Consider the following 14,681-nt stretch of genomic DNA (forward strand, 5'->3'; position numbering starts at 1 on the left):
TCCACAGGATTCTACCACTAACCAGCACACACTCATACAGGGACAAAGAATAAACTTTAAGACTGAAGGACACCCAAGACACCGGTGTGCTGTGTATGCAGTGGAGATACACAAAGACACGTCGGGTACTACAACACAGGCCCAACGTAAATCCTCCCTTACAACACCTAATGCTCTCAGCACCCGGCCAGGCCAGCTCAGCTACGTGCTAGGAACTAAGCACTTTGGGGACTTAAAGGGAAAGACACAGGAGCAAACAATATTTTTAGTGCTCTGGCTATGCACCCAAAAATACAGAATTCTAAAGCAAGATAGCTTATTCAAGGACATCACCAACCTACTCCCAACATTAAAAGAAAAGGCAAGGCAGAGGGGATCGCGATAGCCAAGCTAGTCTTTCCAAAGCATGACACTGTCGGCACCAAACCAAACACTTCTCATCACAAGCTTCTCTTCCTTTCGGTCGTGGGGGTATGCCCTGGTGTCTGACTAGGAAGGTCATTTTCCAGCCCAACAAGCAGATAGCGTGCAAAGGGCTGCATGTAGGGGCTTCAGCAACAGTGGCTCCTGTGTAGCTGCCATGCCTGCAAGTGGGAGCAGCTGCTCTTCACACTAGGGTCTATGTCTCACGAGCCCCTTCATCCCTCTCTCCCCAAATCCACTTGCACATTTACAAGAACAAAAAAAAGAGCCTTGTTTCCTACTACCCTGTACTGAACTGCTCCCTGTACCACGGCTCTCCCTTTACATGTCAGACAAAAAAAAAACAACTTGACCCCAAGCAGGGGAATCAGGAGAGAGGGGAAGAACAGAACTACAGAAAAAGGTGCAAAAATCAAAGTAAATGAGGATTAAACAGCAAACTGAAATCCAAATTAGTTTGTGAAAGTGAATGAAGTAAACTTGAAGAAAAGTGTTAACATTATGAACTGTGCATCGTATAGACTGAAGCGGAGATTAAACAAACTCCAAAAGCATGCATATCGCTCACTTACCACCATGTTTTAAGGGTTTGATGCAATTGAGGGGGGAAAAAAAAGAAGTCATAGTAACCGACAAATATCAACATACCCCCAAACCCTCAGGCCAAAAGACAGCCGCTTAAACAATGACTGTTCTCTCCACCTGGGTATTACTCACAGCCACTGGCTAGATGAGAGGAAGAGGACGGGGTGGGGAATGGAAAAAGATGCTTCTGGAATCCATCTCAGGAGAGTGACGTTCTGGTGGAGCCGCTGCACACACACTGAGTCACCTGCACACTGTCTTCCTGAACAAATGCACTACGGCCCTCACCCCCCCATACCTGCCTCACAATCTGGAAGGGTGCTCTATGATGCCCTGTAAACAACGGATTACTGATACAGTATCACCTCCAAAAAGATGGCTTTAATGTCAAACTGACCAAGAGTTAACTGTCTGCATCTGTCTGCCTGAAGTTCTCTCACTGAGGATGGAGTTCTGTGGTTTCTAAACCCACTTAAATTTTGCCTGATTGCAGACTGGCAACAAACCCAAGAGAGATTAATGGTTATTGCCAATTTCCTTCCTTGTTTGTACCTATTGTATTTTCTCCACAACTGACCCAGATGGCTCGTACTTAAGAGATGCGAATGTATGTTTTGTATGTCATTCTGAAAAGTCACATTTCTTTTCCAACATTCCTGGCCTGTTCTACAGCTTTATATGCTGCCAGTATTTTGGACAACTGATTTTGGAACATTAAAATAGCTCTTAATTCTTAAGTGTCTAAAAAAGTTTGTATATATCAGAGTCACTAAAAATAGTCCCACAAAACCTCAAGTGTCTTCTCCACCACTAACTTAAAAGGAAGAGCAGAGTCTCTTTGACTTGCTTATAAAAATTATCCCCCTAACATGAAAATAGGAAACTCTTTGATGCCAGCACTTCTTTTCTTGAATTGGCTCCTTTTGTTCTCATTTGAGGTCACTAAAAACTGCCCTGCAGAACTAAAGGCCCCAGTGAGGAAGCAGGTTCACTACCCAGCTCCCCGGGGGCCGGGGAGGGGAGCCATGAACACACACACTGTGCACTCCCTGCACAGTCAGCTGGGGACCCGCACAGGCATGTGCTTGAAGCATGTGTCCAGCTGGAAGGTAGAGGGAAGGCTAGCGGGAGACTAGTTGGACTAGTCTTTTTAGAGAATCATCATTTAACATTGTTTCAGAGAAGCAGTCAAGGGGTAAGTGAAATAAAAAAACAAAGCCCTTACTTGGCTCCAAGATTCATCCGTTACTGGAAACACTGAAGGTAAAAGGTGATATGTGGATAACCTACCTGCAAGATACCCTCTTGGCCACCAACCCTCAGAGAGACCAAAACAGGGGCCTTATAGAGATTTAGATGTGTTTCACTTATAAAATGTCCTCAGTATATATATACTTCAGTAGACAAAAAGACCTGGGCCTTTTTTTCCTGGAAGCAACTGAATCATCATTAACCCTAAGCATTTTCCATATGAGAAACAGAAAGCAGTATTTGCTTTTCTAGTGAAACGTACTCAGACCAAACTCTATACTTTCACATTTGTGTGTTTTTATACTTCTGTATTGTTCACTTGGTGCTTTTCTAGTAAGGGGATGAGATACAAAGAACTCATAGGCTGTCCAAATATGAATACTATGAATTTTATATGAACTTTTTCCTATAAAAAAGATTCAGGGGTCAGTGAGTCAGAAATAAACGTTAGGTATATCTTGATACTAAAGTCCCTATTTGGCAAAGAGAAAGCATGTCAGACCTATTAAAAAAACATTTTCATAATGGTATAAATAAGTCAACACGGAAACACAGATGGTTATCTAGTAAGTAAAACCCCAAATTTGTTTCAGACATAAGTACCTCTTCATTCATTCCAAAATGGAGTGCATCTATCTATCTATATGTAAATTCAGGGAGGGGCTTGTGGGAAGAAAGCCTATGAGGAGAATTTGCTTCTACATGAATTGCACAGGAGTTGAAGGGAAACTGGCTAAAGAAAAAAACCTACAGCATAAGAAAAACTCACCGATGAACAATCAACTTTTTTTTATTAAAGATTAGTCCAGGAGAGAACCAAAAAAGAGGGCAGGAGAAGGGAAGAGTTTGAGAGGAGGAGGTAGACAAAGGAGAAAACTAAGGGACAGAAATGTGGGTGCCAGGGCAGGGGTGCACAGGTGGAGACCGGAGCCTGGACCGTGCTGGTTGTCGAGAGGGCGCAGGGAGAAGGCAAACACTGCCGCAATTCCAGCACCCTAGCCTGTTTACCACAAGCCAACAACGAAAAGGAAAAGCCACTTGCATTACAGTGTTCTTCCAGAGACAAGAGCAAGGGGGTTTACTTTGCACCTACCCTGAAGTCATCTCTTTCATATAGGATTCATTCGCTGTCAATAATAATTTATCTTAAAAGAGGTATTTTCCCTCCAGGTAGCTGTTCAGAAGATTTGGTGGCCACAGATGCGTCTTATAACAAACTGGTCCCCACTTGAGGTCCTGGAGCTCTTAAAAAAGGTAGCAGCCACTTCCCTGGGCAGGTGTCTGCACTTGGCAGGCAGACCCAATACCAACCATTTCTCAAATCTATTAACCTGGATATCTTCCATACATGCTGGGACAGCAATCTGGTAAACAAAGTGTCTTCCTACAAAGTAGCCTAGAACCCCCGACGAGGACATGCTAAGCCAATGTGTCACCCTGCCAAGAGAGTGGCAAGCCAGCCTCATCTTAAGATAAATCAGGTTTTGAAGCCCATCTTTGCCTTTTCCTACCTGACTTTTTGTTTCTCAACCTTTCCAAAGGGAAGGCTGAGAAAGGTGATATTTAGCAAAAAGCAAAAGCATTCTGAGGGGGTGAAAAGCCTTTTTCAGGAGTGAGGCATAACTGCTCCCAAAGAGCCAACGCTGAAAACACAGACTGGCAACTGCCTGCCCTGAAGGTCTGAATACAGGGACTCTGCCTTGGGAGTCCTAATTTGTAGCAGGAAGACAGACAAATCTAGAGAGAAAGCATTATACGTATATGAAAATCCCAAGAAAGCTGTTTCACTTCACAGAATAGCACTTCTGTGGACCGAGGAGAAGAAAAGTAGAAATCCTGGGGCACGCATGTTGCAAAGAACTAGCCCACTTATTTTCAAAGGCCCATCTGCTTCCAGCTGGTCTCCATCCCATTCCCCCATTTAGTTCACTGATAAATGTACATTTGAAGGAGACTCCACCACATTTGTTTCAACAAAAAGTCTTTTTGCCAGCCTCGCTAATACTCCCTCCACATACACAACAATGCTTAGAAGATGCTGAGAAGAAAGGCAAAGAAGGGGACGTGGCTGTTGCTCTCAAATGTCCTTTCAGAGAGTCTGAGACCACTAGCAGGCCTTCGGGGCTGCACTCTTTCTGAGGGAGCACACCAAGCCCCCCTTTAGTAAGTCTCCACTGACACACATGGTGGGCACTGCAGTCCGACCCTGTGGGGCGGGAACAGTACCACGGTGCGCCAGCACAGGCCAGAAGGGTCAGCCTAGAGCTGGCATCCTCCCCATCACCCCAGGCCTCTGCTGGGCTCAGGCGCACACCATTCTAGTCCAGCCAGTGACAGACAGGTGGCGGCAACAGCTGGCTGCCCCATTCGTCTGTTTCTGGGGGGACTTAAGGGCAGGAGGGTGGGGACAGGAAGCCAGACGGCAATCTGAAGCACTACTGGCCCAAGTTCCCACTGTAATCACACGGTTAGAAAGGGAACATCCACGACAGAAACATACAGAATTTCCCACGACTTTTCTGACTCCAAGCATGCCCAACGAGCCCCAGTTCCCACAGGGGCAAGGGCGAGGGGGCGAGGGGCGGCGGCTACAGCAGGTGCTCTCCCCCATTCCTGCTTGTGAGACAAGCCAAATGGTGGGGGCCTGCCTCACCGAGAACCTTGAGAACCTGTCAAGGGCACCAACCAAGAGAACCGAAGGCTGGCTTGTGCCAGCGGCCTCCCCTGAGAAGAGTCTGACTGGGCTGGGGTGTCACCTACAGGGGCTACACCAGGCAACCATAGGACGGCCAATGAGATACCTTAAATCTGCCTGAAAGGCCAGGTGGCCTGCGATCTCGGGGTGGCTCCTAGGCTGGACTTGCATTCTCCTCAAGCTCAAGCTGCCTGACGATCTGTATTGAAGGAGGACAGGGCTGAACAGAGAGGCTGACGGCTGCCCATTCCCCATGTGGGGCCTGAAGGGCAGGTGGGACTGGGCTCTGGAAAGCACCCAAATGGAGGGGCAGACCTAATAGCTAGGCTCTAGGTGGCTACCTTAGGGTAGAGGGTAAGGAAGCAGTGAAAGAATTTTTCTCTTTGGGGATTCGATCCCAACATCCTTATAGTCTCTATGGGCGCTTAGAAACCACCCCAAGGCATCAGCCCCAATATCACCACTATTTTGTGGGGATGCTCTTACCATCAGGAACATCATCTGGCCTCTTCCTCTTCTCATACACAACAATGATCACCACAAGGATGATGATTTCAGCCAGAATTCCCAAGAAAGGCCAAAGTGGGGCCAGGTGGCTCCGTACCCTGAGGATGGTGACAATGGAGGCCGAGCCGATGGAGTTGGTAGCGTTACATTCATACTCGCCAGGGTCTTCTGTGATCTGAAGGTTCATGATGCTCAGCTCAGTGTAATTCTCCTTGTTGATGATGAAGAAGCGGCCAGAAGTGTTGACTATCTCCTGCTCAGGGGCAGAGAAAGCGGGAACACACAAAGGTCAGAGCAGGTAAGGGACTGCCCCAAACAGGCTGATGCTGTCACCCACTCTTAGGACACTGGCTGGGACGAGGGAACAGTGCCTAGTACCATCTTTGTCAAAGAAACTTTGAACACTCCATTACTGACTTCCCTAAAATATCAACACTTCAACAAGTTTCTGACAGAGCCAGGCTAAGAACGTCCCCTGCCTTTACTTCTCTTATTTCTGTGAAGTGAAAGGAGGTCCCATCTTGTAAAAGACTGGCCCTATTTGGAAAATGCTGCTTCAAACACCAGGTAAGAAACCAGGACGTGAAGAGGGCAGAGGAGGGTTCTGACCTCCATGGTGAGGCACATCTCGTAACCTCAGGCCAGTCTCATGATTTCAGAATTGGCACATCTACTTCACACTGGATGAATTCTGGAAAGTCTCCTTAAACTTCCTCCAGAAACAATGCTAAGAACTTGCTAGTTCTCTAGTGGAGACTGGGGGAAATTTGTAACTTCCCTGCCTTTTAAAACTACACGATTAAAGAAGAGTTTATTCGATCAGTCAACAAGCATTTAATGGGGTATGCTACATACTCTGTATCTTACTGAAGGGCAGGTGAGATAGCAAGGGAAAAGTATGACACAAATGGAACAAGGAAGTTAGGTGGCTTCACCTTCAGAGGGAACCAGACCTTCAGAGGGATGACTACAGAATGTGGTAAAGAGCCCCAAGAGGGGTGTGTACAGAGGACTGTGAGGCACCAACTGAGTGGCCGCTGCCAGAAAGTGTCCCGGAAAGTTTTGGAGAAGAGCTAACATTTGGAAGAGACTGTGGGGGAGGAGAGCTGATCAAGCAAGACAGGAGTGCTCCAGGCACATGCTCCAGGTACATGTGGGAAGGCAGAGGTGAGAATGTGTGACCAGGGGTCTGGGTGTGGAGCTGGACTGGGATAGGCTCGCAGCACTGACCTCATAGGATCCTAGCAGGGGAAAAAAATACAGACTTTGTGCCAGTTTTTAAGGAACAACTAAAGCATAATCAGAAATACTAGACAAGAAAGGGGAAGAGGATCCCCAAAACGATGCCCAGCTATAACACACAATCGTGTCTGCATGTGAGTGGTGGTATGGCTGAAATGGGAAACTCCCAGCCTTCCAAATTAGTTATTCTGTGAAGCTTCAACTCTAGGGCTTAGAAAGCTGGAAAGCTGCCAACATCACCAACTCCTGCCCTAATTCCGTGTTTTTCATTTATGACCAGAGGTGACTGGTGTCATGTTTGGTCCACAAGCCTTTGGTGGGTATTTTTTGAATGCCATCATATGCAAAAAACTTTTCACCTTTTCAATCGATGCATATAAGATAGTGAGTGGATTTATCTTATTGCCACAGAGTTGATGACTAAGGAGAGAGGCATCAAAACTACCTCAGTCTTGAATAAAAGAAAGGCTCAAACAAAGAGGGTCAGAGAGTCCGTCCGGGGATCATTGAAAGGGGGCCCCATCACCACCTAAACCACATTACCCCTTCCCAGTCTATAAAAGAGCACACGGGATTAGAGGTGACAGGGAAAGAGGTACACTTGGCATTGTAACCTTCTACCTGCAGCCAAGTGGAACAGGCACCAAGGGAATCACTCAAAGACTGGGGGTGCCAAGAAGAAAATACCTTTTTTCCAGTGGCTATTTGTTTAGGCAAGAGACTGGCTGAGGTGCCCTGTACCTCTCAGTCTCGGAGGAGGGTTGTCTGGGGACAGGAAGGCAAAGCAGCCTACGCTCCCACTATCTGAAGAACCATGACGTTCAAGTATCCTCCACCTAAGAGGGCTGCCTTCCAGGTGAGCAGACATCCCAACAGTGAAAAGCTAATAATCACCTGTGGTTGGAGAAAAGTAGGAATCTGAGAGGTGCACTTAGAGTGGACATCTCACAGTCTAAGAAGTGGCCCCCTAAAAAACTCACACAAGCTCCCGTGAGACCCAGCGTCTGGATACCTGTGCCACACAGAGGCCAGTCACTGAGAGCCGGATTAGCTGACTGCTAGACTACCTTCAGATTCTGCATTCTGACCGACAATCAGCAGGCCTGAAAAGTACAGTGCTGGGCATACAAGGCCTGGGGACAGGAGGAATGTATGACATCCCCTCTGATAGAACGGAGACTGTTCAAATATTAAATCACAGAGAAAATGAGAGTCTAAAGCTCTGACTCCCCTAACAATGTCAAGATCCGTCCCCAGACTAGAAAAGATGTTTATCTTTTCTGGAGCAGATACTGTCAGAATTCCAATGTCTAAGGCCGCCTTTGGGCCTCATCAGGTTTGCCTTAATTCCTAATCAGTACTTTCTGTGCTCCAGAAAAAAATACTAATAATTCCTCTCATTGCCTTGTCCTCCCAAGAAATAAGAAAGGTACATTAAGATTACTTCAAGAACAGTATTTTTTAGGATAAAAGGACTAGGTTAATAGTAAAAGTTTAGGATTGGGGTTAGCTCTTTCAGTGTCCTATTTTGAAGGTAAGCCGTCTAACCTCACACCAGACAACCAGCTTTAGCAACTCATGTATAGGGATTCCGTGCTGGAATATGGAGACTGTCAGTGCCCTCCAGATTCATGATGTAATTCGTAACTCTAGAAAGGGTGACCCAAGCCATGCTAGGTTGGCAGGTTGCAGTAACTGGTTCAGATGTCTAGACCTCCCCAGGAGAAACTCTAGCAACCCAGAGATCTAGGTACAGAGAACCAAGGCTGCCTCCTACTCACCACGGGCATACCATTCTCCTTCTTGCGCCATATCCACTCTGGGTGGGGATAGCCAACTGATTTGCAGTACATCATGGCATCTTGCCCTTCGTTCTTGTTCTCGCTCCGTTTATGGCCAGTGATGTCAGGAGCAGCTGTGAGAAAGAGCGTGGAACACAGTTACCATGGGAGCCTAACTCTGAACAGAATACAAAGGCCCCACCTACTGACTCAGAGCCCTGCTTGAAATAGTGAGTCTTAGGGCCCACCTTCATATTCAGCATTGATAACATGCATTTCAGGTCAGAACAGAGCAATGGGTCCAAACCATCCTCCACCTTCTGCCTACCAGAGCAGCCCAAGCAGACACAAGAATTACCACATATGAAGTTCTACTAATAATGTAGGTGGTTCTCTAACCTACTAGAAGAGGCTCAATTTAGGGCTCAAATGCCCTAAATTAAGCCATCCTTTAAAGAAAATGTGAACAGGAGCTATTATTATCTCTACCGGTCATGGTTTTTCTTAAGATGCCCACACTAACAACCATCACTGATACCATATAGCATATATTCCCTTAAGGAAATGAGCTCCCTAAGATCAAACACCTAAAATCAAGTCCTATTGCAAGGCATGTTAAAACAATGAATGCTTAGAGAGGCCATCTGATGAATATCAATGGCCAACGCTCTCCTGGGAAAGAGGAAAGCCAGCACACTGGTTTTCACAAGGGGAAGAAAGGAATGAACATGAAATTCAGCCAGTGTCCCAGGAGATTTTATTAACAGCTTCAGATTTGTACCCTTGATTTGCTGTAATGTCAATGAACCTAATCCTGGGGGAGGTTTCTAGACATGTTAGAGGTTGTTGGTCTTCTCTGCTTTTTGGTATCACTTAAGAAGAAATAAACGGCACCTGTGGTTTTAAAACTTAGGTAAGTTTCAAGAATCCAAGAAGCCTGAGATGGGGGCTCATTCTTTGAATTTGGCCTTCTTTGATCTTAGCCATATCTTCCACCATTCCTCCGAGTTACAGTAATCTGAAAGCAGTAAAACTCAAAGTACACCAGATGTCACTTTGTTGGCCCAGATGGGAAAAAGAATCAATAGGCCTGTTCCAAATTCCAGTTTTGTGGTTCTTTTCATTACTCTGTGCTTCAGTTCTACGCCCATTATAAAAGGAGATAATTCTAGCCCCTGCCTACATCCAGTATTCTTAGAGAGAGAAGTTGAACCAAAACATTCATTTTCAGATTATAAAAACCTATACAATTATATTACATCACGGGTTGACTCCACATTCCCCTGACTGGCTTGGCTTTCCTTGGCTTAAAAATAATCCAAAGTCCTGCTACTCTCAGCCAGTGCTCCAGAAACACCGGGACAGGAGCGGAATGGGCGAAGTCCCAGGCCGGCTCTACAGCCAATGCCTGCCTGCCTGGGGCCTGCTCGGTACTACTCAGTGTGACATGTTCTCTAAATAGGATGTTATAAAGCAAATGTCTTTTTGCTTTCCAGGCAGAAGGGCGCGGGTCAGGCCGGCTCAATCTTATTTCCACAGCGCCTACCCAGTCACTGTCTCAGGCCTGCTCTCTCACCTGGTCACACTTCCTTGGAGCTTTCTTCTGCCAATAAATATTACGGACCATCTTAAGCACTTAAAGGAGTAAGCTCAAGGGCCATAAACAATACCGCCACAGGGAAGTTAGGGACCAAACAAGCAGAAGGGCCACTGTTTGCCTCTAGTTGTGTTTCATTCACCCGACAAACATCTGCTAAGCACCCACTGCATGCCAGATCCATCACAGAGTGGGGAGGGAGGCCTTTCTGATGAGGTGAATTTTAGCATAGTCATGAAAATAAGGGAGTGGGCTACTCATTATCATCTGTGGGAAGAACATGCCAAGGAGAGGGAGAGGCAAAGGCCTTGAGGCAGAAGTGTGCCTGTTATGTACAAGGAACAGCGTGGAGGAGTTTGGCTGAAACACAGTAAGCAAAGCAAAGGTGTCAGGACAGGACATCAGAGAAGAGCTCAGACCGAATAGGACTTTGCCAGCCACTGAGATGACTTTGGCATTTACTCTGAGGCAGCCGGAAAGTCACTGGTGAATACCAAGTAAGGTATGAAACAATCTGTATGTTTTAACAGGCTCCCCCTGGCTGGTACGTGGACAACTGCAGAGAGACGACAGCGGGGTAAGACTCATTAAAAGGCTATGAGAATAATCTAGGCAAAGGAGAGGATGGTTTGGATGAACGCAGCAGCACTAGAAGTAAGGAGATTCTGGATATATTTATATGGTTGAGTTAACATATTTGTTAATTGCCTGGATGTGGGATGTGAGAGAAAATGGAGTCAAGAATGACTCCAAGGTTTTTGGCCTTGGTAACTACAAGAAAGGAGTTGTCATTAGATTAGTCTTGCCTAAGACTACAGAAGAATCAAAGTGGTTTTTTTGTTTGCTTGTTTTTATTTTGTTTTGTTGAGGGATGGAGCAATGGTGGTAATAAAAGCCAGGAGTTCAAAGTTGAGGATATGTTTAAGACATTTTTTTCTAACATACAAGAGAAGCTGTCAAATAGGCAGTTGAATATCAAGTCTGGGACTCAGGGGAGTGGTCTAGGGTAAAGATACAAATTTCAGAAATCAGCATATATGCAATAAACTTTTCCATTTTTATTCTCCTATGATCCACAGATACCTACTCGGGCCCAGTTATCTGACCAATTCCAATAGTATTGTGAATTCAGTATCATCAGCTTTTGCCTTGGGGACTCATCGCCAAGATTATACGTAAGAACTACCCTCAGGCTAAAAGCTCAGTTGGGTTTAAGGCTCCAAAGCCTCTAAAAAATTGCTATTCTGAAAGGATGCAGCCTTGAAGACCAAGACCTGGGGCGTGGGGGGGGGTCTTCACCCCCGCCTGGTATGTAGGAGGGGAACGCCAGCCCCTTTCTCTCTTCTACTTCCGTCTCCACAGAGGCTTCCATCTACAGATGTGAACACGGCCGCAGAGGCTGCTCTGTGCAGAGACTATCTAGGGAATGAGCTAACCCCCACCAGACTTCGTGGGCCTGGTTTATATAGTGTAAGCCTAAGCCTACAACAGTGTTCAGTGGTTAGATCTCTTTCTGCTTTCTCCTCAGCTTAGCAAAGAATACTAAGCAAAGCTTAGGAATAGCCCATCTACTTAATGCACTCAAGAGTAAATACCCCGAGTATTCACCCTTGGGATGGTGGCAGTTACCACTAGTGTACTGGGAAGAGAGAAAATTAATCCAAGCCACATCCCTCTTCTAGAGAGTGGTTGTAACAACTATTACTTTAGCCTTTGGGTCAATAAAGTTTTTTCACTTCTCTCTATCCTTTGTGGTAGCTGCTCAGTTAAAAAACTTGTTCCAGCCCCACTAACTGAGCAGCAGTGCAGACCTGCAGTAAGAAAGTAACCAGGCTCTCAGAGCACTTGTCAGCAGTGGTCAGAGAGGAGGCCCCGTAGGACTCAGGGTCCACCTGTGGTGGTTTTTTAAAAATAGTCCACAAAATCTTTGATTTTCTTCCCTTCAAGAGGTGATGCCTAATTTCCCTCCCCTTGGTTTAACTACTCCATATACTACAACTTAAAGAAAAGAGCTTTGGACTGTAAGAGAAATCCGGGCTCTGCAGGGACTATTCTTCACCAACCGAGTAACCTAACGCGGGGCATCTAAAATCCTTGGAGTTTCAGTATGCGCCTTTGTAAGATAGGAATAATACCCACATACTTCAGAGAGGCCTTGTGAGGATTAAATTACATCTCTGTATCAATCTAGCACATCATTGGAGCTCAGGATCAGAAATAAACATTTAAATTGAACTGTCAGTCAGGGAAAGGAAAGGCTAGGCCTAGACTCAGGTATTATGAGTTCTCAGAAATCAAAGAGACGTTTACTATTACTTGTTGTGTGTGCTGATATAAACAGGACTTTTGTTTGTAACCTCAGTAAAGTTTAATCAGGTCAGATACTGACAAAGTATATTGAGTAATGGTCTATTCATACTCACTAAGGTGCCTCACCTCACGCTTTATAGACTCGTCATTTAATAAGGAACTGCTTACCCAGGTCCTGTTGGTCTGAAGGCAGGTCTAAGGAGTCTAACAGAGCAAGTACTCCTACTTCCCTTATCCTCTCAGGGAGGCAGGGACTGGGTGGCAAGACTGAAGGGTAGACATGGCAAGAAAGAAAGAGAGAGACCCTTAAAAGAGATCACAGACCCACATGGGAATTAACTCACTCTCTGGCCTTATCAGCCACAAACTCTAATCACATTAGCAATTGATATCCTTCCAGTATTCTAATGAATGGCAACACAGAGTTCCAAAAGTCTTAGTTACCCAACCACACCTGACCCAATCTCATTATCTGGCCTTTGGCTGAGGACAAAGGCAAGTTCCTCAGTACCCTGTATTGCCTGACCTGCCTTCACTTAGAGGACAAGCCTCCAGCTCCTCTGCTGGACTGGTGGCTATAGACAGTGTCAGCTTAGGCAATGAAGGCATGTTCAGCTAAAGCTGATGTTAAATGAAGTTAAGAACAACAGAGCTGAGAAAGGAATCAAAGTATGGGGCCTCTTAGATGGACTATTTATTTGGTGCTCACTTTTCAAAAGTAAATTAATAACCTCACAACTCATTTTCAAAGAAATTCGACCCTTAAAGGTGTTGTCATGAGTGGGATGTTTCTAAGTAAATATACTGATACTATATAGAGGCTGAGTCTTCCATTATATAACCTATCATATCCCAGACACCTCACCTTTGCTGTAGGCAAAATAGAAGCTCAGTTAAAAGCAGAGAGAGTTAGGCTTTACTGCTGGCCAAGGGCTAGACTCAAGGAGCAATGAGACTCGTTAAGATGGAAGCAAGAAGATTTGTTGGCCTTTGGCTCAATAAGCATTCTCTACACAGAGTAAATTCATCTTTGGCTATGAGGACTGGAGCAGTCTGGGACTTGTGCTGCCTTCTGCACGTGAGGGTTTTCCCTTTCCTGCAGGTGAAACCACTAAGTAGGAAGCACTGAAATCTCTAAAACAGTAATTCTAACCTTGGCTATTCACAATACTCACCCGGAGTGCTTTTAACAAGCTTGCTGTCCAGGGCACATTTCGTACACATTAAATCAATTTTGAGAACCACTACTCTAACACCTCTCCTGGCACCAATATATGAAATCACGGGAACTAGAAGGAGACTGTGTCCCATAAGACGAGATGAGTGAGTGGTGGTGTGCGAGGCAATAAGGTGACATTCTCCGAGTTGAGAAGCCGACAATCACTACCACTAGGAAAGGAAACTTGGAAACAATTTTCTTCAACAGCCCAACCGCTCGTCTATGTCCATATAAGGGAATCACAGACCATTAGAGCCCCAAAGGACCTTAAAGACGCCCTCTCTCATCCTACTTCATCATATACCTGGGGAAGCTGAGGCTCAAGAAAGAAAAGTGACTGGTCAGGGTTATGGAGAGTTTAATGGTGGGACCATTGTGTACAATGTGAGATGTCTATTATTACTCTTCATAATGATATGTCATCATCACAATACTGATTAGAACCCATTTCTTCTCTCAGTCCAAGGCCTTTTAAATGGTTACATCTTTGAACACAGCAACATGGTTTGTTGCTTAGGAGCACAGGCTCTGGTGCTAGAGTGCCTGGGTGGCCACTCTGGCTCCACTGGGTAACTCAGTCTTACGGGGCAAGTCACTCAATTTCCTTGAGCCCCATTTTTCTCACCTGAAAGGTGGAGATGATAACAGCATTTACCTCAGAGAATTGTGAAAACTAAAGAGAAAGAAGGAACAAGTAATGCACTCAGCACAGTAACACAGTAAGTGTGCAATAATTAGCCATTCTTATTCTATTAAGGTGGGTCAGGGTAGCACCCCAAAAAGAGAAAAAGAAAGACTAAGTATGGATATTTGTGCTTCATTCTTGTCCTTAAGAAAAAAAAACCTACTTCAAATGCAGCCTTCCCCACTACATGGAGATCCTACCATCCTCAAAATTCCTCTCTTGACAACAAGCTATAGGCTAAGTGGAAAAAGCCACCTCAGGTCTGTTCCCAGATTCTGTTCTTGTGCTTCCTTCTGCTGTCTTTCCTGTTGTACACCACAGGTAACTCGAGATATGACAAATAATGCCAGTCACTGGCTTGCTGAAGCCCTTCACTCCTCCCCCCA

At 45.5% G+C, this 14,681-nt stretch overlaps 1 protein-coding gene across 2 annotated transcripts in view; it reads right to left on the reverse strand.

The window, feature by feature from the left end:
- Positions 1 to 14,681, reverse strand: part of NPTN (neuroplastin) — a 77,045-nt gene that overhangs the window by 3,727 nt on the left and 58,637 nt on the right. The window contains exons 5-7 of one of the 2 annotated variants that reach the window (XM_036907772.2): positions 8,485 to 8,618; positions 5,441 to 5,714; positions 5,050 to 5,153 (exon numbers count right to left, since the gene is read on the reverse strand). In XM_036907772.2, coding sequence (XP_036763667.1) covers positions 5,137 to 5,153; positions 5,441 to 5,714; positions 8,485 to 8,618 — 425 coding nt within the window. In that variant the 3' untranslated portion in view covers positions 5,050 to 5,136. Of the gene's footprint in view, positions 1 to 5,049; positions 5,154 to 5,440; positions 5,715 to 8,484; positions 8,619 to 14,681 lie in introns of those variants that run through there. The other variant, XM_036907770.2, reaches the window with a different exon arrangement.

The sequence above is a fragment of the Manis pentadactyla genome, chromosome 11, assembly GCF_030020395.1.
Source record: "Manis pentadactyla isolate mManPen7 chromosome 11, mManPen7.hap1, whole genome shotgun sequence".
Lineage (NCBI taxonomy): Eukaryota > Metazoa > Chordata > Mammalia > Pholidota > Manidae > Manis > Manis pentadactyla.